The following is a 23,144-nucleotide window of genomic DNA, read 5'->3' on the forward strand; positions in this document are numbered from 1 at the left end:
CAATGGGCAGATCGGGATGTTGCGGCTGCTCTTGCGGTTTGATGCGGATATCGCACTTAAGGATACCAAAGGATGGTCAGCTGATGACTACGCGGTGATGAATGGGCATCATCCGTAAGCTGTTCTTCTTTTTTTGCACATATGTTCTACTTAGCTACGAACCATCCAGACCTCTCAGATCATCTTGGACAGGTCTGCTCTGTGTCCCCAGAGTCAGAACCAAACATGGAGAGGCAGCCTTCAGTTTTTATGCACCACATATCTGGAACAAACTTCCAGAAAGCTGCAAGTCTGCTGCAAATCTCAATTCTTTTAAATCAAGACTGAAGACTGTCTGTTTGCTGCTGCTTTTCAGTAATAAATACGATACATGAACTTCTTTATGCTGCACTGTATTTTTTATTCCTTGATATTTTTGTTTTTATAACTGGAACCCAAACCAAATCCCTAAAAAATAGGTTATTTCATTAGTTTATTCATGAGGAAATGCCTTTGTTTTACAGATTAATTCTTCCTTTTTCCTTGTTGAGGCTTATGACATTATGACATTTTCACTGTCTTTCTACTCTCCTGTAGTTGTTCCCTCCTGATCATTGAGCACAGTACCCAGAGGAATGATGGGTCCTCCCTGTCACATCAAGGCCCGACCAAAAAGAAGAAAAAAACAGTGTTGGGCAGTCCTTCCCAAGACGTTGAAGAAGGCTTCTCCTTGGGAGGACCAGCCACTGACAAAGATGGTAGGTAGATACGTTTTCAATACTTAAAAGTGAATGAAAGTGGTGTGAGGATATTATTGTGTCTGTGCATTATTGACTTGGGTTACTCTATTTATTCCTCATGCATTACCTCTTGACTGGATCTAGATCATGGAGCAAATGAAGCAGGGAGAGGTATTACTTTGTTTAGATGAGCTTTGTTAGCAAAATCTCCCAGTTTTGTGCCAGTAAAGATCAATAACAGTCACTAAGGATGGCTACTACGCACCCTACTCCTGTTTTCAGGAAATGCTTTCATTGCTTGATGCTTTCAAGGTTTTGCTGTCGTAAAATTCTGCTCTTTAAATGTGCCCTTGTACATACTTGTACATTTCTGAAATTGTTTCGATTGTACATTTCTGAAATTGTTTCGATTGTACATTTCTGAAATTGTTTCGATTGAGGCTGAAAATAAGCTCCTGCTTTTTTTTTTTTTTTTTTTTGCAGATTTTGAAGACAATTCTCAGTCTGCGTCAGTAAGTCGGTGAGTACTATTTTCTTGTGATCTGTAACTTTTGCAATTGAATTCCCAGTTCAAACTGTTCTTCTTTCCTCCTCAGGGTTTCAGAAAGTGCTGCAGATGAATGGCCTTCATCAGAAGATGATGATGAATCAGTTTTAAATGAAAAGGTTGGTGCGACTTTTTTTGCAAAGTGTGTTTTAACCAAAATGTCCTTCAGGCCTTCATTTGATATGCTGTCTTTCAGAAACCACAGAAGGTAAACCTAAGGAGAATGATTGCATCTAAAAGGGGAGAAGGTACGGAGCATCCTTTGAGATTATTCACACATTAGTGTCCCTCCATAGTTTGTGGTTTTTAGAAGTAATCTTTTATCCATGCCTACCCTTTAGCTTCCACACTTCCTGACAGATCCTTGAGCGGTACAGAATCTGAGCCAGAGAGTGAGAATAGAGTTCAGAGAATTCCATCCCTCAGAAAGGCTTTGCCATCAAAAACAGCCCTGCAGCACCCAGTAGATCCCTCTCCCATTTCCTTCATTTCCAAAGCACCCCAGATGACTTCTACCCCTCTTCCAAGCTACAGAAAGGTAAAAATTTGTGTTGAATCTTTGCCACTTGCTTTTCTGTGACATCTCTCTCCTGTTTTTCCCTGAAATGCTTAACGCAGACGGACAGAAAATCAAACACTCAGAGCAGCCTTCAACAGCCTCTCAAGAGGGAAGCCCAGAAGCCGAGAACTCTGAGGAAGAGGATGAAGAAGAAGAAGAGGAGGAGGAGGAAGATGAGGAGGAGGATGACGAAGACGAGGAGGATGATGAAGACGAGGAGGATGACGAAGAAGAAGAAGAAGAAGAGGAGGAGGATGAAGATGATGATGAAAGTGAAGAGGAGGGTGGGGAAGAGGATGAAGAAAATAATGAATTTGAGGAGGATGACAACAAATGTGCGACTAATGTCGAGGCCAACTCTACTGAATTTGATGATATACAAAAACCCTCTGTTACTAACCCCCTTGAGATCATTGGCAGTGCTGATGCTATAAACATAGGTGCTACTGAAATCTCTTACAGCATTGAAGCCTCAGAGAAAAGTAAAACAATTGACACTGCCTGCCCAGGTGGGGCAGCAAGTTATGCAATGCCAGCAACATTGGATGTAGAGGAGGATTGTGTCGTGTCAGCCATTAGGGTAGAATCAAAATTTTCTGATGAAGACGACAGCCTTGGGAAGGAAAACGTTTGGTCATCAGACCTGTGTTCAGCAGGAACCCCCTCATCATCCAGACATCACACGTGTTCACCTACTGTGGTTAAGGAGGGTGAGTTTGAAAGAGACATGGAAAAGGATGGTGATGATGACTCTTGGAGCATTAAACAAAACACCGGTGATACAGTGCACAATGACAGTGCTGATGAAGAGGGTAGTCAAACAGGAGGATTTGGTCGCAACACAGTACTAGCTAAGCTGAGAAATGCGGTGCCTGAGGATGGAGTTCAAAATACAGATAGTTTCTCTGCTGCTGAATCAAACAAAGAAACTTTCATAGAGAAACAACGCAGATCCTCATGGGGTTCTTCATTAGAGGGCAGTGAATCTGACCTACCCAAAGAGAATGAAGTTAGCGGTGAGAAGCTCGATCAGAAAAGTGATGTTCAAGCATTAGATTTACAGTCGGAAGCAGCAACACTGCATTCAAAAATCTCATTACTTCAACCAAATAAAGACCAACTGGATACCTCATGGGATTCTTCATCAGCAGTGGCGCCATCTCCAAAACGTGTCTCACCCCAGCCAATGATGGATGAACCTATGTCCTCTCTGGGAATGTGTTCAACAAGCACTCCTCAGTCCAAAAACAGACCAGAAAAAGCAACAGCAGATGCATCAGAATGGGATTCTTCTTCTGAAAATAATGACGAAAATGATAATGGCTCCTTTAATACAGGTGATGTGCAGTCACCAGTTTCTAAAACAAATATTGTAACGGCAAGCCACACTGGAGAGCAGCAGTGTTCTGATGGCTCTGGGGAAGAAGATGAAGACAAAGAAATGATTGAGGAAGAGTCGAATGACCCCTCCCCTGCAGTGTCTCCAGTACCTCAGGATGAAAAACCTACCAGAAGCCAAATACTGTCCAACGATGATGTTGAATCAAATGGCCAGACATCACGAATGGAAGGAAAATTAGAATCGGAGAATGAGAAAGCCAATGATAGTAGTTGGGATGATGAAGATGAAAGTGATGAGTCAGAAAAACAGGAGCCAATGGTGAGAAAGGATGATGACATTGCAGCCTTTAGTAATGCCTCCGAGACATTTCTTTCTACCCCAACCAAGTCCAGGTCCACATTTGCGATTGAAAAGAATTTAGAGGGAGATGAAGACAACGAGAATGCTGCTCAGTGTTTTACTGATGAAAAGGATGAGTCTCCAGAGGACAACAGGCTGGAGGAGGAAACGTCGATGGGTGTGCAGAAAGACGATCCCAGCAAAGATGATGAGACAAGTGAGGACTCTGACAGCCATGACCAAAAGCTGCAGTATGATTTTACCAGCGCCACAGTCAACGTGTCTGACAATAAACATGAGGCTAGATTGACTTCTTATGTTCCGCTAGAAAGTGAGAGTACCGTCGTTCCCCGGACAACTGTCCCATCTGATGACCTCAATGGAGAACCTATAAGGGAAAATGTTTTTTCAAGCCTTGCTACCAAAGATGATGTCCCTGCTGGTCAACACCATCATTTAGACGGAGACGCACTGTCTGCTGAAGTGTTACCGCAGACTGATATTGATGATGTTGATCTAGACTCACCTGATGAGGCGGAGAGCATAGGCATGAGGTGTCAACAGCTCAGAAACAATGGAGAGCCTGTCATTCAGGTAGTTTGTAGGTGTAGTGTGTTGTTTTCATGTGCTTGTTCCTTCTTGGTTTTAAAGTACATCATTATGAGTAAACAACATAGGTTTTTATTTTTAATTTTGCAGAAAGAAGATTCCACCGGGGATGAGGATGATAATGACCAAGAGGAGGAGGGAGATGAGGAGGAGGAGGAGGAGGAGGAAGAAGAAGAAGAAGAAGACATATCCGATGAAAATGATCAACCTGAAGAGAGTGGAGAATCCCTTGATGCCACTTCACTTATTCCTGAGACAGAAGTCTCTAAAGATACAAAAAGAGGTAAGGAGCACATCAGTTATAATAGCTGTTCTGAACATATTATGAACAATTTAATTTACAATAATTTGACCTCAACATATCCACACGCTGTTGTTTTCTTTCTCTTCTTTACAATAACGTTTCAATTCCGCTCACCCCCGTTACTGATGCTACCTTGAACAACTTACTGACACACAACACTAGATTTGCAGCTATCAATTATTTTACTAATTGAGTAATTGGAAAATAAATACTTTGGCTTTATGAAACAGTAATAGTAAATAAACAAACAGAAAATAGGAAAAATAATTTTAGCCCTATTGACAACTTGATTTTGTTCGATTTGATAGCATCAAAAATGCTTGTAACGCTGTCCTCTATGAAGACATACTTTAAATTACACAGTATTGTTATTACTATATATCAGGAATACAATAGGGATGCATGAAGAATTGTTTTTATTTACACCGTGAATTTAAATCAAATCAAGTTGTGAGAGACCCAGAGACTTTTTTGTTTGTTTGTTTTTGCATCTGCTACTCTTATCCAAGAACGCCTGTGTTGCACTGCAACTAAAATGACTTTCAGTTATATCTTTGTAATGAATCTCCACTTGTTGAAATAGATTTCCTTTCCGAGCTGGGTCTAGAGAAGGAAGGAGAAGACCAGGATTCCTGGGACTCTGAGGTAAAGTGAAGACACATTTTTGAATACCTTGTGGGATGGGATGTTTGCCACACAGATTCTTAAAGAGTGATCTTTCTCTTTCAGTCTCACTCCGAAAACCCCAAACTGCCACGTGAAGAGAAACAAAGCTTGCATGCTCAGGATCACAGCGAGATATCCACTGTTAAAGAAAGTAGGTCTTTATTCCTGTTTTGTTTTCAAAGCAATCAAATCATTCCAGGCACCATTTCATGCTGCAGAAACAGTATGACCTTATTTAATCACAATCACAGAAAACTGTGCTTTAGTCGTATGCATGCATTATATTTGTCCATAAAGGTTCTTGCTTTATCTTTTCAGCCTAAATGTTGTGTAAATTGTGCAATGCATTATAATTTCCATCAATCAAAAATATCCTTTCAACAGTACGTTGCCTTTCTTTTGTAGACTTGTTTTATATTCCCTCTTTTTTAAGAGGTGAAGGAGGCAATAGGATGGCAGTCCTAGAGCCTCGGAGGAGTGTAGGCAAGCCAAGAGGCAGCCAGGAAGAGGGTATGAATGTCTTGAATCATAGGTCTGAGGAACAGCATGCTAACCATCCCAGAGGCTTGCCCATCACTTCATGGTCACCATAAGTGAACGCATGCAGCGTACGTACACTACTCCACCCTGCCTGCTGGCTCAGATGACATGAGTGCAACACTTATCAGTATTCCCTTATTGATACTTGTGTCAATAAAACAAGGAATCTTAATGCCTGTCTGATGCCTTGCCATGTATCTTCATGCTAATTAACCATGAGCTCATTTACCTTGGGATCCTTTGTGCAATGTTCTGACTAACCCATCCAGCTTCGTCAGAATGTTTCTTTTTCTTACATTAATGGTTCATTGTGTCTCTAACATGACAGACATGTCTTGTCTCTTACAGTTGGAAATGATAATGATGGTGATGATGGAGGCGAACATGTTGATGGAGATGATGCTCTACCGAAAGAGGTAGGTTCAGAAAGTAAATGCCATAGAAGGTCAAATACACTGATGCATTGGAATCAAATAGCAATGTTCTCCTTTCTACCAGACTGAGAAGGCAAAATGGGAACCCCTTCATGTTTTGAGCAAACTTGAAGAAGATACTGAACGAAAGACAGGTAAACGGAATAACCTGCAGCATTGTGGTTTTTGTTCTAATAATTTATTTGAAGAAAAACTTTCTATTTAATTTTTGTTTCTCTTTGACAGACTTGATGGAAGAGCTTGGTCTTGGTGATGTTGATGATCTTGAAGGTAAGATTGAATAATGAACGTTTTAATATTTGTTAAATTTGTCTATATAATCACAAGGCCATTGACCCATCTAAAGCCCCCACCTGCCCCTAAAACCAATGCACACGCATCCTTTACAGGTTCACTGCTGGTACATCTATCTGCAGGGTAGCACCCAATGTTCAGCTTTGTTTAAAATGGTCCATTTACATGCAATACTTGCTTTACTAACCTTTGTATGTTTCTGTCATCACACTTTTGGAAGCTAAAAAAAGAGGTCAGTAAACATGTAAACAGTACAGTTTACACTGGTAGCTATACAGTAGTTCCTCATTTGAGAACTCTGTTCAGTGTTAGCCTTTCCCAGATCTTTTCCTTTCAGTGGTGCTGTAGTTATCCCATTGGAAACTGACCTCCTACCTTCAGCAGCATCAATGTGATATTTTGTTAATGATATTCAAATTCTCGTGTAAATCACACAGATGCATCAGACTGGGACTCAGCCAGTACTACCAGTAAGAGAACCCTGCCTGGCCGCAGAATGCCCTCTCCTGGTCTTGAGGAGTTCCCAGAAAGCCCTGATCCATCGGTTAAAGAGCACGATGAAAACATTGCTCCAGCAGCACCCCTGACACCTCAGAAGAGCATCAACTCCAACAAGACACTGCCCAGCACGCCACCTAAACCTGTGCCCCAACCCCAGCCTCGAACAAGGAAGATGGTGCTTCAGAAACCAGCAAGTGATGAAGGTAAACATACTATGGTGACCACGTCTATCAGATTATTATTATGTTTTATTCCTTTCTTTATTTCTCACCCTGATTACCATCTAACCATCTGACATTTTTATTACATGAATATAAAGTGACAGCGTTGCTATTCAGTGAGTTTCAAACACAGCGGAGGGCGGCTTCAACTACATGTGCTTTCCCTCCTGCTTTTTATTATCCCTCCATCACCAGCAGCCCTGTTTCTCATTGTTTGAGTAGACAATGTAGCCAGAGGAACACCAGGTTTCGCTACTGCATGTCACTTTTTTTGTCATGAGCTTCAAGGAGACTATATTTTTTATTAAGAGAAAATTACTTTTTTTCTTTCCTTCATGATTTCAATGTGCACGTAGCTCCACCCACAGGTAGCCAGCCAGAGGTCGACCGGGTACCTCAAAGACAAATATTAGGAAAGAAACGTAGGAAAGAAACAGAATGGTCAAATATGTTTTATTATGAGTATGTTGTGGTCTAATTGTATATGCTTTTTTTTGTTTTGACTGTGGACTTTATGGTGTCCTCATGTCTGGAGCCCTGGCCCTAACGGAATTGCCCGTGTGGAATAATAAAGTTAATCTGAATCTGAACAAAACGATGGTACTCTTGAGATATTTCCTCGGCCACAAATTCTCATTAGCCAGTGAGCAAGCGAAAGAGCTAGTACCTTGTGTTGACATTATAACTTCTGTGTATATTCCATGTCATAGCAAAGCATATGTCAATCTTTCCCAAAAACTGCCCAAGGGTTTGATCTATCTCTATGGCATCACAGCCTCGGAAGACCATAGATTTCTTGTGCCTGCGGATCCCATCAATGGAAACAAAAAGACATGACTTCAGCATTTGTTTTCTTTGACTTGCTCCCATTCAGAGTCAGATTGGGAGCCAGACAATGTGGTGCCATCTTGCAGCCCAGCCAAAATTGACAATCGTTTGCAAAACATAGCTGAGCTTCAGGCGGTGGTGAAACCAGGTAAGGTTCTTGGACTTTGTAAGTATGTTTGCAGATATTTATGTGCACATGCCCTGTGCTCTGCATAACAACTCTCTGTCTCCTTAGGTTCCCCTGAGCTCTCACCGATGGCAAGAGACAGTGAATGTAATGTGGAGACTGACGAGCAGCAACAAAAGGTGAGAAATACACAGAATATACCATGTGTAACATAATCCTTTTTGTCCCAGAAAGCAGTCACTAGGAATTTAAATACACAGACATGGAATCATATGTCTTGGTAAATATGTGCATATTTCAAGGTATATTTAAGAAAAAGCTATGCAGATTTAATCACATGATATACTTTGTGACATTGCCTCTCAAGGGATCCTCAAAGCCTGTGTTTTCCCTTTGCAAATGCAGTATTTTGGAACCCCTAGGCAAGATCAAATGTTTTTATAGTTTTGGCTAGTTGTAAGTAACTAGGTTGATCCATCTGCCACTCCAAACAACAGGACACAGCACCAAATTCTTGTTGTATGTATTAAAGTAATATTGTGTTGATATTCTATTTATTGTATATTTATGTTAGTAATAAGTCCAAATTTGGTTTTTGCATTTTTGTCTTGTCTGTTCTGTGTTTTCCCTTGTCCACCCATACCATCAAAGGAGGTAGATGATGCAGTAGACCCATGTGAGTTAGACCAAAATGACCCATGCCCATCTGTGTGCTCTGACGGTGGAAAAAAGGATAATGACTTTAAAAATCAACGAAGCTCTGAAGAAAGAAATACACCTTCCGATACCATCCCATGGCAGAATCGTTATGAGAACCTCTGGGTAGAAGTGGAGAAAAGGGAGGTCAAATCCACCTTCAAGAATGTTGCTGGTGAATTAAAAGAGAAGTTTGGAGAACTCCTTGAATCAAGATGTTCTGCAGAAGACGTTGCAAAAGAAGAACAGGCAATGGCCGAATCTACTTCTGCAGAAGAAGAGTCAAGTGATGAAGAAGGTGAAGTCATTGTGCGCCCCATGGCCAGAGCGAGAAGTACCATCCTTCTCACCATACCGGAGCAGAGAGAGTCTGGACTGGAAGACTCTGTGACGGGGTCAACTGACAGCTCCTTATGCGAGGACAGGATGCAGGTCTGTGGGCCCCCAGCAGATGAGAGCGATGAATGTCCAGAGCCAAATCTACTCACCAATGACAAGCTGGACGAGTGCAGGTCTCCTTCATCTCAACTCACCACACCACCGAGAGCCAGAGTTTTTACTGATGACCATTCCGTACCCATGTCTGATGTTGACCGGAGCACATACTTAAAAGATGAGGCCAAACTTGGGCCATTCCAAAAATCCCATTTGGACCTTATCTGGAAGGACAACACTGCTCATCTGAATGAAGCTGAGAAAAACATTAGGACCTCAGAAGAGAATCCCGAGGAATTCACCAAAGCTCGCCCACTCTCAGTAAAGAGACGTTCAGCATCCATCCCAGGTGTTTCTGATGAAGAGTTGGAAGAGGACGTGGAAAGATTTAAACTTCAGGTAGGGATGCTCAGCGTTGTCTTCCTGGATTTTGAAAAGGAGAAGGCCCAACTCCAGAAAGAGGTAGAGGATGGCCGTCCCTCCTATAGTCCCTTTTTAATTGCCTCTCTTTCTCTTCATTTCATATCCTTATGCATATGCATCATTTCAAAGGACCTACTCTAGACATCATTACCTCATCTTATTTCTTTTTGTTATGTTGTTCTTTTTCCATATCTTTGTATGGATTTTCTTTGTGTTTGATTTGATTTGTGTGTGACTTGCATGTTTCTCCTTGCATATTAGTTTCTTTTTAACTAACATGTAGAATTGAACCATTGTTTGTTGAAGGTCATTTCCACTGCACTCAAGTAACCTTTGATACAGACTGCCAGTTAAGAAAGTGTTGGTTGTTGGCATTCTTGATTGTGCTCCAAAACTAAACAAAGAAAGAAAAACATTCTTATGTGTCCTTTGGTAGTGACTTTTCCTTCATCATGCATGGACCTTGCATGTATCTTTATGTTGAAAAGGTTCTTTTGTATGAACTCTGACGCTCTAGGTGATCTGGTGTGAAGATTGTACACAATCGCCTTCTTTGCCCTGAAAAGAAGTGCATTTCTGATGAAATGGCAATTACTGATTGATCTTTTCTTTTTGATGCGTGAATAATGGAATATTTCATCCACAAAATGACAATTTGTATATCTCTTACCCTGTGTTACCTTAAATTCTTGATAGAAAATATTTATTTTCTCGAATACCTCCAACGCAAACTGAGAATCAAAATAGTCTTGATTAATTGGAGCAGATGGGGGCCATGTTTAACAACAGCAAAACTATATCAAAACATGCATTTACAAACTCGCATAACTGGTGCAGTATAATTTAAGTCCTATATATCCAATTGTATACTCACTACTTCCCAAATGCAAATATATTTTCTTCAAGAATTCATGGTAACACACCGGATGAGTAATTCATTTACAAATGGACATTTTGTGGGTAAAGTATTCCTTAAGCTAGGCTTTATACCCATGGGATGAATAGATTTTTTTTGGACAGCCTTTTGTTCAGTGCTTTAATATTTCTCTAGAAAGAAGGCCTAGAAGAATTTTTTTTGTACAATGTCGTTGCAACCAGGTGGAACCTGGTAATCTGAGTCACGATTACCATGTCAACGCAGTTTGGCATTTTAACTCACAGAGAACAAAATAACTTATATCTGCAATAGTCAGTGAGATGGCAATATAAATAACAATATACATAGTATAAACTGCTAAAGATAATACTTTAAGAGATGGTAATGTTGAGCTCATCTGGAATTATTTAAAACATTTGAATTCAACTTTCTCTGATTTTAGTTTTGAATGTATTCTTGTATGTTTACCATTCATATCAGACAAAAACACAGCAAGCATTGTACGTGCATCCTTGTAATTAACTGAAAATACCACGTCAAATAAAGTAACCACACTAAGGTGTTAGGTCTCCAAAAGGAGTGGTGACACTAAATTATGTATGACAAAGTGTACAAGTCCCTGCTCCAAAACGCATCTTAAAAGGCTGGCCCAACATGTTTCAGTTAAGAATAAATTCTCAAATCCAGTTATCAAATATTTACCATTGTCTTTTCAGGTTGGCAAGGAGACGACAAAGACTGCAATGGGGGAGCACATATCTACTACTCCTTGGGATATTGGTGGAATTGCATTGGAAAAAGTAGGTACCCCGAAACCTGAGACCAAGTTGGGATCCCTGTCATGTCGAGCTGGAGCAGCTCAACAAGAACAGCAACCTGCAGACAGCAAGAGGTATTATTTTGATTTTGTTCACATTGCTCTTATTTCAGAACAACACATACAGAATCCTCCGCAATTTCGAAGTCATTTATTATCTACAAAAAAAAAGAAAAGTAACTTTGTGTATATTTGTTCTCTAAATCATTTTTTTTAAATAAATGGCTTTAGCTATATATTTTGTTAACATTCAACAAAAAGAACTCTAAACTGATTTTCATTGATTCAATTTAATGAGGTTTTCTACAGCATTACCCCCAAGGGGGGCCCCAAAGTGTAGATGTCACAACTTTTTGACCATCAGGTTTATTGCTCTTCATAGCACAAACGGCGCACCAGTGCAATTGCATATCCCACTCCAGCAGACCTACAATAGCCAAACACAGGAGGAACAAGCTGTAGAGGAGACCTTACAGCTGGAGCTGGTCAGAGGGGCCCGGCGCAGGAGAGCCCCTCAGACCCACACTCATGTCAATGGAGATCCTCTGTCTGTGTTTGATGATAGCACGTTAAGTGATGTGTCCGACGATGAAGGAAGGTATATATGCAGTATGCTTTTTTTTTGTACCTATCTCACCTCTCTGTCACTAACTCGTAGGGCGTGTTCAGATTGAATGCAAAGGGAATTATACAGGCAGCACAACTGCTTCCAAAGTCAATAGAAAGAAGTGAGTGGATGTCAGTCACAGATTCAATTTAGGGACAGCAAATGAATGTCTCCATGCAAATGAAAATGGATCGGATCAAATAATTAAATTCATGCTTTTCTGAAACACGTAGTACATTATTTATATATTTACACACAAAGTAGAGAGTAGAGAAAAACAACTACCTTATTTGTTGGTATATTTGGATCATGTTTATGCCGAATAAACACAAACTTCTAAGGAGGTACACTTCTTTGCATTTGCTTTGCATTCAGTCCAAACAAACCTTTACAAAAATGGTGGTGGGTCATCAGTTGGATGCAATTCTTGATTTCATAGACGTAGTTGCATGTCTAACCACTAATTTTCCAAAAACGTATAGTATACTGCATTATACCATCACGCTTCGAACAACTCTTCAATACAGCTCTCTTATCTTGAGAACACGCATATCAATTTCCCATATAACCTCTGCATTTGTTGGGCTCAGGTTTACACCGAGTGGAGAACAGAAAAAACAGGTAAAACACAAATTCTGTTAGTTACTGAATGGAAGTTTGAGTACATGTTACAGAATGAGAAAATGGATAATATTAACACCACAGTTTGTTTCCATATTTAGAAGCCTGAAGAAGTGGGGATGGCAGAAGACTTTGATGAACTCACTCAGTCATCCGACACAGCCACAGATGATATAGACTCTCCCACTTCAGGCTATCGGCATGCATCCGTCCTCATTCAGAAGCTGGACTCGGCCACTTTGGGTACTGATTTAGCTGATTATTTCTGCTTTTTGATCAGTTTGTTCATCTAATTTGCAAAATACCCTTGAAAGCAAGATCTGGTGTATGTAAGCCATATTAAATCTCACAGATTCAAGAAGCATGGTGAAGCTGCAGAACATTTTCCACGAATATGAGCGCTCCATCCAAAAGGCAAGGAGTCGCCATGGGTACCTAACAGACAAGGTGAGCCAGCTGGAAATGGAGAGGGCGGAGTTGAAGAGCGCTCTGGAGGAAGTTAAAGATGTTAAATCTGCCTTGGAGCGCAACCAGCTGGAACTGCAGACTGAAGTCACAAACCTCAAGTGAGAACTACTTTTATTTTCTCGAATGCTCGAATACTCTTTAGCCATTTCTTTACTTGGTCTTGCTCTCTATTCTGATATTTTTGAGCATCATACAGTATCTTATGTGATTACTTATAATATGGTTCTTTTTTTTTATTTGGTCTGAAATTGGTATAGATTTCAGCTGAAACAGGAGCAGGAAAATCGCCGCAACGCCACCATGATGTACAACACAACCAGAGATAAACTGAGGAGGATGGAGGAGCAGCATCAGTTAGAGGTTCAGGAGAGACAAAAGGTGGAGCTCACCCTCAGGAATCTCGAGCTGGAGATGAGAACATTTGTCAACAACAATAAACAGGTACACCCTCGTGCATTTGGGTGCAATTCGAGTTGTTTTTCTGTCCAAGGTGTGTTTTCACTTTATTGATGTTGGCTAATATTGTATTAATAATGTGATACATTAACATTATTGTTAACATACAGTATGCATTTTTTTAAGTAATACTCATATGGTGTCCATTTGGAATCGGTGTTGATGTTAGTATGCTTTTGATTATTTTATCGTTATCTAGCTTTTCCAGTTGTTTGGTGTATGTGTGAATACGATGGCTACATTAATGGGTTATATGTCCACCACCCAGCTTGAAGAGGACCACACTGAGACCCAGAGACTGCTGGCTCAGGAGCGCAGTGCTCGGACACTGCAGGAGAATCTGCTCAACAGCCATCTCCGAAAGCAGCAAGAGATAGAAGATGAGAACAAAAGAAATCTTAGCAGAAGCAATGAGGTAATCATCAAGGAGTGGTAACTATAGCTTTAGTTTGGGTTGTGGTTTATATGATATTCCAACATTTTGCACCCACTGATATTGTGTTTTTTACCAGAACAGGAAAACATGTGGTAGCTTTTAGTTTTGAACATCCTGCCGGCTCGAGGCAATCATACCATGTTTTATTTTTTTACATTTACATTTACATTTACATTTAGGTCATTTAGCAGACACTTTTGTCCAAAGCGACTTACAATAAGTACATTTGTCAAAAGAAGGAAACAAAGAAACCACAACGTATCATTGCCGATAAAGTAAGAGCTAAAAATAGAACAAGTGTTAGGTCCTCGTCTGAGTAAAGCAGTACCTTAAGAGCGACAGTGCTATGATCAGAGTGCTATAGGTAAGGGTTTTTTTTTCCTGTTCATAGGCATTGTCTCAGCTCACCGAGGCCAGTGACAGGGAGAGGGAGTTGCTGCAGCAAAGTGCGACCTTCCAGGAGCAGCTGTCCATCCTGAGAGGAGACCTTGAGAATTCGCATGCCAACAGCAGTCTCAAAGAGAGCCACCTTTTGGAGGAGAACGAGGCCCTCAAGGAACAGCTGGAAGATGCTCGGCGAGATCTCAAACTCAACAGTGACGCCCTGACCCAAACTGTCTTCAACTGCAATAACCAGGTGACCACCCTGAAGTCTGAGTTAACTATTGCGACGAACCGTCTGGAAAATGAGAGGCAGACTCGTGAAACGCTGGATGCAGAGGTCGATTCCACTCGTATCCGCCTGGCTGGAGCCATAAAGGAGGCAGAGCTTTGCATGGCAACGCACAGAGACACAGAGAGAGCTCTGCTTCGGGAGAAAGAGGAACACCAGCGTCTTAAAGACAGATCGAGAGGTTAGTAGTGGTCATGCCCAACCAGGCTAAATGGCCTCCTGTTGTATCTGCTGTCTGCTTGAGACAGTGGTTTGTATTTAATTGTAAAAGCAGCCTTTTGTTTTGCGCATATTTCTGTCCTGTAACTTATTGTTTGTACTTCAACTTATTTTTATTTCTACAGATGAAGCAGGCAGTCAACGTGAGGCAATCAACGGCCTGTCCCAGAAGCTGGCCAAGGCAGAGGCTCGTGCAAACAGCATGGAGAATGAAGTCCATCGGGCCACACTGCAGCTGACAGAGAAAGGCCTACTGCTGGACGTCCAACAGCGGGAGAAGGACCAGGCAGCTGAACGCATCAAGGAGTTAGAAGTGGCTCTGCAGGCCGAGAGGGAGCTGATGAGCCGCGTCGGAGCACGCCAAGAAGCCACACAGGAGCGACTGGCCCAAATACAGAGTGAGGGCATGCTACTACGGCAACAGCTAGAAGAGGCCCAAAACAAAGGCGTTGCAAAAGAGCGTGCTGTGACAGACGCCCAAGAGCGCTTCAGTGACATTCTGTCCAAGCTCCGCTCTGACAGTGAAGAGAGAGTACAACTGGTGGAGGAGAGAAATAAGGAGCTTGCCAGTAAGGCTGCTGACCTCCGAGATCAGATCTACAAGTTGGAGGAAGAGAAGAATGAAAGAGAGGTAAGATTAGGAGACTGCAGCGAAAGAGGATTACCTAACCTCCTCTTCCAGACCCATTTTTAGCCATTCTTCTACATGCCAGTTGAGGATCTTCCTTTAAATCTAATCAAACCCTACTGTCTTTGGAATCGGTCTGAGCACAGACCTGTCGAAGGCAGCTGCAGCAGGATCTAGCTGACTCACTCAAGAAGCTGTCCATGAGTGAGGCTTCTCTGGAGGTCAACACACGCTATCGCAGTGACCTGGAGGAGGAGAAGGCTCGGCTCTTTAAAGACTTGGACAGGCTCAAAGGAAAGGTAACAGCAGGGAACAGGGCCCCCTTGTGGCACTACATTCTCATCACATCTATGATTCCAGCTGTGTTAATGATGAGGCAAACAATGACAATTAGATGGATTATTATCAAATGTTTTAGGTGACTGAGCACTTGGTTCTAAGCAGCAACAACTTCCACCCTGTATGGGTGTTGAACTGACAGTTAAGTCTGCTGATGGCATTTGCTGATGAGGTGTGTATTTTGCCTTCTTTCACTTAGCTGGAGGAAAGTGAAGACCGCTTCGTGCAGGCTGAGAGACGTATTAACAGTCTAAAGAACAGCCTGGATGAAAAGGAAAAGGAACTCACCACAGCTGCTCAGAAACACCAGCTGGCGCTGTCTGCCTCAGGATCTTCTGACACCACTATCAAACAGCTGGAGGAAGCTGTGCAAAGGTATTTACAAACACACACATACACACATGCACACGCACACACACTTGGGATTAAAAGATTGATAAATGTATTTTATTTTATTTTGAAAAACCTGTATAAAATAAAATGTCACTCCTGTGAAATAAAAAGTGTAAAATAAAGCGTCAAAACTCCATAACAAAGAAATAATTATAGATTAACTAAAATGTTAAATGAATTGCCATGAGTCTAGATAATATGTTTTGGTATATATATTTTGAATACTTTTGATGTCACCTTAGGCTCGAGATAGAGAACGCCAGGCTGGAAGCGGCGGCAAAACAACAGTCCAACAAAATTGATTCTCTTCAGAAAAGGGCTCAGGAATCTACCATGGTGAGTGCTGCAAGCTTAATCCAATAAACTGCTTTAACTGTTACAAAGGATCTCTGTGCCACTTTTTTATTTTTTTTATTTTTTGTGACTTAAAAAGCAAAATACAATTTCTCAGTATCGTAATACTATAGTAATCACAATATAATTACGTTGTGAAATCATTTTAAGGTATCCAATCTTTTTCCAGCTCTCTAACAGCTCACCTGGAGGAGGGGTTGGTATTGGTTCTCTGTGTGGGGTTACTCTATTGTATTAATATCTAAATTGACAGAAATCACAAAATCAGATTTTATCAATTTACAAAATGAAACACACTTTGGCTTTGTGTTTTTTTTTCATGAGCACACATTAAAACATACGGAGGGAGTAATAGATTTGTGTCCTCTTTGGGTTTTTCTTGGTGACTTCAAAATGTGTTTTCTCCCTTTAGTCAGATCTTGGTAGGTGGGGACTTTCACCCTTTTTGGCCTCGAGCTGCATGATGCATGTTTTTTCCTTTAGTCCTAAGTGTCTTCTCAACTTTCTAAAATAATAAACAACACAACAGCAATGCAAACAAACCACCCTCTTTAATGTATGTTTCACAATGCTTTTCTTATTTCTTTAGGTCAGAGATCATTTGGAGGACTTGGTTACAAACCTCCAAAGCAGTAAGATGACTTTGGAAGACCAACTCAGTCGAGAGGTCGGTGGCATACATCGTTTCCTAACTAAGAAAAGCCTCAGCTTAGATATCCATTTCTTATTTTTATCAGATTTTCTAGTCTGTAACTCACCTCGGATCAGTCTGAGCAGGAAGTTCCTACATTTTTGAGTAGCCATCCTAATGTAGCATCAGTACCTTGCTACCATCAATGGCATAGCCTTTGGCAGGAAGACTTATCTTTGGGGGCCAGTGGTCTGACATTTGATCAGTCTAACAAGCAGACAGCAACTTCTTTTTTTAATGTGTATATGTGTGATACTTGAATTTCTCACCTCCGTCTTTCTCTTCTTTAGGTCCAGAAGCAAAGCATGCTGTCTCACACAGCGCAGGACTCTCAGGCCTTGTGGGAGGAGGAGCTGAAGAGCCGCTCTAAGTTAGGATTGCGCCTGGCAGAGCTTGAAAAGGAAAAGGGAGACCTGAGCACCCAGGTGATCATTGTGATGCACTCATATGCAGGCTAATGTAGTGCATGGTTTGCTGATTATAATATACCATGGTTTGGGTCTCAAGCGTTATCAGCCTGTTGCCTATGTTCCAGATGGAAATAGAAAAGAAGAAAGCCAAGAAAATGTCAGAGCAGAAGAAGTCTGTAGACACGCGGCTGGATCAAGAGATGAAGAGAAACACAGAGCTCCAAAAAGAAATGTACAGGTGACTCCTAGCCTCCTCCCACCCCCCTCACCAACAGCAGTACTTCTTCCTACTATTTAGACACACCTTATATCCAGTAGAGTGCAGTATTTCCCAGCTTATGTGGCCGTGGTGTTCCAATGTGTGCGTCTGGTGTAAGGGTTTCAGTTTTTTAACTCCACTCTTAATGTATAATAAGTCCCTGTATTTGTGTGAAATCTTTGTGTGCTCACTTCCTTATTCTTTGACATAATTTATGCAGTTCATGAATTTTGAGTTTGCCTTTAATAAGAGGCGTGTGTTCTGATGTTTTTTGAATCTGAATTTGTCGCATATAGTTTAAATGAGTCGTATGTAGTGAAGACAAGTTGCAAATTGGTAAAGTATGTGCATAATAACACTGTTTGGAATAATGGTTAACTTTGCAAAGCCAAGCTGATATATAATATGTTAGGTCATAACTTAATTCTGGGTTGTACACGGGACAAGCGTTTTGTATGAGAAATTCACTTTGTATTTATGTATTTGTTTACTTATAGTATGTGTGCATGTGTGTTTTAAGGTTGCGTACTTTATTGAAGGCTGCAAAGAAGAAGTTGCGAGATCAGGACACAGGCGGAGCGGAATTTGGCTCTCCTATGAGCAGTCTACGGCTGGAAGCCGGCAGACACATCCAGGCAGACGGTGCCTTTGGACGAATGAAAGAAAAGGTTTATCTCCTACAGTGTCATGATTATAATATACTGCTGGTAGTTATACTGCTACTATACACTATACTACAGTTTGAAACCACTCAAGACCCCTTGAGTCCCTGAGGTGTAGTGTTACACTTCAGCTGTGAGACCTCTTTTTTATGTTACTAGGTGGACGAACTGCAGGTACAGCTGGAGAAGGAAGGCTCCCGCCGCAGCCAGCTGGAGAAAGTGAACGGCGACCTCAGGGATCAGCTGGCCTCCCTGAGGAGCTTGAGCCACAGTAATGACCAACTGGAGAGGAGTAAGAGGGAGTTGGAGGAGGAAGTGCTGGACCTGAGACGCCGGATGGAGGCCGCTCAGATAGAGCAGAGCCAGGTAGAGCAGTACCGCCGTGACACAGAGGAGAGGGTCCGTCAAGAGATCCAACAGAAACTGGAGCAGGTCAACATCTTCCTGCAGGTAAACATTTTTTGAGGGGAAATGTAATTGTTAATATAAAGGAAGTCACTGGGAAAATCTTTGATGAGATTAGTGCACAAATTAAGAAATTATAAGGTGGATTAAAATTGTTGTAAGAGATGAGATGGCAAAAATGTGTCCATGTGTCTATTAAAACATCACTTAACCTCATCTATTCGTGCGTCAGTCCCAGGCAGCATCCCAAGAAGCACTGGATCAGATTAAAGCGACTAATGAGGCCAACCTGCGCTCTCAGCTGGAGCAGAAGATCCGGGAGATGGAGGGGGAACTGGTCCGGGCCCGCACCACCAATCATGACAGCCTCAGCCAAAGAGACTCCACACGCACAGAGCTAGAGCGGTACCGCCAACTCTACACAGAGGAGCTGCGCCTCCACAAGTCCCTGGCTGCCAAACTAGAGAGGTGAAGTCAGCTTGGTGGATTTTTTAAACACCTGATTTCTGTGGTGTGTCAAACAAACAGTGCTAATGATGAGAGAACTCATACTATTGTATCAATGATTTTCCCCACAGGGCCAACAGTCGGCTCACGGAAGCCAATTCCAAGTTGCTCAACGAGCGCAGCCGGTCTCTGATAACCAGCAGCATCACCAATGGTACTCTTGGAGGGCCCTCGCTGGACGTGGGCTCTTTGGGTTCTCCAGCACATTATGGGGCCACACTGGGGCCCCTCAACAGGAGCTTGGGCTTGGGACTCTCCCTCATCAGCCCTGTAACTGAGGGGCAGAACAGCAGGGTGGAGGACTACCTCGCCAAGGTCTGTACAGTCATTCATTGAATCCCTCATGTTGATTACAAACTTTATGGCAACATTTATTTACTTTGGGTCATTTTCATTTCCATAGCGTCGTGGTTGTCAGCATTGTTGTTGTCTAACTGGTGCTGTTTTGTTTAAATAGGTTGCTTTTTATACACAGGCTAGTGTTTTTGTCATAACTGTAGAGGCATGTTAATCTACACAACAATATGTATGTTATGGCGTTCTAAATTTGCTGAACACCTGTCCGCCCTCTACAAGAATGGCTTCAAAACTGAAGTGAAATCTTCCTCCTGTTCTTTTCTTTCTCCTGCACGTTGTTTCTTCTTCTCTTACTTAAGCCTGTTGTGGTAGCGGGGCTTTACTTCTTCTAACCCGTCTTCTATTTCTCACTCTTTTAGCTTCTAGCTCAAAAGTCTGTCTCTCATCTCTCCTCTCTTCAGCCAGGCCCATAACAAGGTGTGTAGAAGTCTTCAGCTCAGTGTCTGATTGGCTGCTGTTCTTTCACCCTGCTGGTGGGCCCACATGTATGACCCTGATGCAAACCATGCTGTCCAGGGTTCCCACAGTTAAAAGACAGTGATTGTAGAGTGTAACAGCTATTTTTATTACAGTGGCTCTCTTCGTTACTTAAAGGATTTTCAGAGTTTGTATTTCAAATGAAATGACAAATTGTCTAAAGTGACAAAACAAATGTCATCATCACGAATGTAGGCTAAATGGAAAAGTTAGGAATAGCATAGAATTTCCTTGTTGAAATGTGCAGGAAACCTGGGTTTTGCATTGTGTGGTTAGTCAGTTACTCAACCAGCTGAAATGCCAAACCCTCCTCCTTAACGCTCTACTTTCTCCATGCTCTGAAGTTGATATGCAGACTAGAGATTATGTGGGTTTTGTGGGCTGGAGATAGAAATGTAGTTTGGAAAAAAGTACCAATAGGACAGATCTCACTTTTCATATTAGGACAGATGAATGAAGCTTAAGTCCAGAAGTTAAGCTTCATGGGAACTTTGATTTAGATAAATTAAAGTTTGTTTTTTAGCATTTTTTACATATGAATTTGAACTCAAGATATAGTAATAATAATAATGATAATATTAACAATAAAGAATTTAGTTATACAACACAACCACAGGCACATCTAATTGTGCATGATGCAAATGCAGCTCTCAGACGCAAAAAACATGCAATTCTGGATTAATAACAGAGCAATACCATCATCTTTGATATGTTTCATGCAGACCTTTTATGGTTTTACATGTTGGCTATCAGGAACATTTTTCCTTAATGTAAGATTTATTCAGATAAAAACCTATCCTCGTTAGTTTAAATGCATTCTTGTACAAACTATTTGATTATACATATTGACTCTCGCAGTAAGACAATAGGAGATCAAACAGCCTGCAGAATCTGCTTCACATAATAGTCAGAATGTTTCACTATTCAAGTATTTGTCATTAATATGTGTTGCCATTTACCATAGTATTGTCTTCAGTGGTGAAACATCGTCCTTGTTTCTTTTCTGTTTTTTAATATGTGTAATATTTATTTCCAATGCTATACGTTTTTGTAGGGCGATATTTGCCACCAAATCATAAGATCTCAATTCTATCAACAACTTTGCCTTTTTTTTTTCCAGATGCGGAGTGAGTTGGATAGAAACATAACAAAAGAATTAAACAATGGTGAGTGCACTAAAACTGGAAACATGACATGAAAGTCTTTAATTGATTAGATGGTAGCTATATGTGACCTGCAGCTGCTGCTCAATGACGGTAACTGTGTTCTCTCTCTGGCCGTCAGCCACAGCAGAGCTGGACGTCGCTGCAGCCCGGCTGTCACCGGTGGGCTCTGCCTCGAGGGTGGAGCTGGACCCCGTCAGCAGGGCGACGCAGCAGTACTTGGAGGTACTAAAGAAGAACAAAATGATCTGAAAACGTATCTCTGCTGCTCGCAGTCAAACATTCTATTTCAGACATTAATAAAAAACCTTGAATCTGCACCAACAGTATGTTCAAAGCCATATATCACATATAAGACCATGTATCACATATAAGAATCCCACTTTGTCCCTTCATTGATGAAAAAAGGCAAACAAAATGCACGTTGCACTACATAGTATTCTGATTCATTCTCTTCAATTTGTTGCTGTTTTGTTGCTCTCACGCTCTCTCACTATCTTTCTGTATTTTTGGTTTGTATTTGTTTATATTGGTGTTGTTATATTTGATGTATGCATCGTTAATAATTTGGTACGTGCCATCGAATGGTGCAATATCTGTCTTGGTCTTACTTTATTAGACTCAATGGAGTATTGTGTTTATGATCATATTATTTATTCATTAATATTTTTTTAGGAACATGATATACTTGAATACGACGAGCTGGAGTACTCTGGCTATTGAGACAGGGTAACTACATTTGTACAACTGTCATTTCAGCTTTTTGTTGGCTTGCTTTTAGGGCCACCAAAAGGGAAACACCTCCTATTTGTTTATTAGTTGTTGTTTTTTTCTTAAATTAATTTCATAAATACTGTAAAGAATATATATATATAGGAACTCATGTGACGCCTGTATATTACAGAAGACTCTAAAGTTGCAAATAAAAAAATAAAACCCTAAACTTGAGTGAGCTATTAATGTCTGATGTGGAAATGACAAACGAAAGACCCAATATGATGACCACAAATTTCTCCTGGCGTTTTAATAAATCCATCACTGAGTTTGCTGTAAATGAAAATGTGACTGATGTGATTTATTTATTTTTACTTGAATAGAAATATTAAAATTGAATGTAACTTTATATTTCCATAATTATCCTTACCTGCCCCTAATCTACATTACAAGTTTAAATGTAATAACATGCATTTATAATGATTATAGTTGTTAGTTATTAAACAAATGGATCATTTACTAATTTATTACATACATTCACACAGTGTAAGTCTCTCCCATTTTCCAGTTACTGCATAAGGTTTTTTACACCTGTTAAAAGATTATCTGAATAGATATGAACAGTTGATGAACTGAAACTGATGTCATTAACAGTATCTGCTTCTTAAATCCAGTTGAGCTGTAGAGCTAGAGTACGTGTTTAATACTGACTTCTCTGATGCTTATTCTGCAGCTCTTCTGTGCAGCACTTTCTTTAGATTCCAGGTACATTCCATATAAAATGCTGCTTGCCATCAATATGCAGACATTTTTAGCCCAACCCTCATTAGCTATGTTTTGATGTACTTCACTCCCCCCCCTCGTCCCCCCTTCTCTAGCACACCCAAACACATGAAACTTGATGATATGCGCTGGTTTAGAAACCATTCCCCTCACTTATTAAAATGAGACAATGTGTTTATGATTGCCCCCCTCTGGTGTGTCTCTCTTCCCTTTGATCCGTCCTCTCTGCGTCAGCCTCAAATGT

The 23,144-nt window shown here is 41.0% G+C and overlaps 1 protein-coding gene across 2 annotated transcripts in view; it reads left to right on the forward strand.

The window, feature by feature from the left end:
• ankrd26 (ankyrin repeat domain containing 26) overlaps window positions 1-22,333 on the forward strand; it is a 25,451-nt gene extending 3,118 nt beyond the window's left edge. Inside the window, exons 6-44 of one of the 2 annotated variants that reach the window (XM_084016805.1) lie at window positions 1-114; window positions 577-737; window positions 1,203-1,239; window positions 1,316-1,385; window positions 1,463-1,514; window positions 1,608-1,804; window positions 4,206-4,398; window positions 5,003-5,064; window positions 5,149-5,236; window positions 5,491-5,595; window positions 5,974-6,041; window positions 6,124-6,193; window positions 6,285-6,329; window positions 6,791-7,057; window positions 7,950-8,051; window positions 8,139-8,209; window positions 8,682-9,560; window positions 11,178-11,353; window positions 11,661-11,876; window positions 12,476-12,506; window positions 12,608-12,749; window positions 12,859-13,072; window positions 13,232-13,415; window positions 13,699-13,845; window positions 14,258-14,720; window positions 14,884-15,389; window positions 15,533-15,685; window positions 15,925-16,100; window positions 16,361-16,454; window positions 16,642-16,668; window positions 17,062-17,139; window positions 17,454-17,588; window positions 17,699-17,811; window positions 18,353-18,500; window positions 18,654-18,944; window positions 19,132-19,367; window positions 19,478-19,721; window positions 21,361-21,406; window positions 21,525-22,333. The exon at window positions 1-114 is cut by the window's left edge and continues 24 nt beyond it. In XM_084016805.1, the coding sequence (XP_083872931.1) occupies window positions 1-114; window positions 577-737; window positions 1,203-1,239; window positions 1,316-1,385; window positions 1,463-1,514; window positions 1,608-1,804; window positions 4,206-4,398; window positions 5,003-5,064; window positions 5,149-5,236; window positions 5,491-5,595; window positions 5,974-6,041; window positions 6,124-6,193; window positions 6,285-6,329; window positions 6,791-7,057; window positions 7,950-8,051; window positions 8,139-8,209; window positions 8,682-9,560; window positions 11,178-11,353; window positions 11,661-11,876; window positions 12,476-12,506; window positions 12,608-12,749; window positions 12,859-13,072; window positions 13,232-13,415; window positions 13,699-13,845; window positions 14,258-14,720; window positions 14,884-15,389; window positions 15,533-15,685; window positions 15,925-16,100; window positions 16,361-16,454; window positions 16,642-16,668; window positions 17,062-17,139; window positions 17,454-17,588; window positions 17,699-17,811; window positions 18,353-18,500; window positions 18,654-18,944; window positions 19,132-19,367; window positions 19,478-19,721; window positions 21,361-21,406; window positions 21,525-21,655 (6,532 nt within the window). In that variant the 3' untranslated portion in view covers window positions 21,656-22,333. Of the gene's footprint in view, window positions 115-576; window positions 738-1,202; window positions 1,240-1,315; window positions 1,386-1,462; window positions 1,515-1,607; window positions 1,805-1,884; window positions 4,101-4,205; window positions 4,399-5,002; window positions 5,065-5,148; window positions 5,237-5,490; window positions 5,596-5,973; window positions 6,042-6,123; window positions 6,194-6,284; window positions 6,330-6,790; window positions 7,058-7,949; window positions 8,052-8,138; window positions 8,210-8,681; window positions 9,561-11,177; window positions 11,354-11,660; window positions 11,877-12,475; window positions 12,507-12,607; window positions 12,750-12,858; window positions 13,073-13,231; window positions 13,416-13,698; window positions 13,846-14,257; window positions 14,721-14,883; window positions 15,390-15,532; window positions 15,686-15,924; window positions 16,101-16,360; window positions 16,455-16,641; window positions 16,669-17,061; window positions 17,140-17,453; window positions 17,589-17,698; window positions 17,812-18,352; window positions 18,501-18,653; window positions 18,945-19,131; window positions 19,368-19,477; window positions 19,722-21,360; window positions 21,407-21,524 lie in introns of both variants that reach the window. The other variant, XM_084016804.1, reaches the window with a different exon arrangement.
• Window positions 22,334-23,144: the final 811 nt, after the last annotated feature.

This window comes from Eutrigla gurnardus (genome assembly GCF_963514095.1).
Source record: "Eutrigla gurnardus genome assembly, chromosome: 9".
Classification (NCBI taxonomy): Eukaryota; Metazoa; Chordata; class Actinopteri; order Perciformes; family Triglidae; genus Eutrigla; species Eutrigla gurnardus.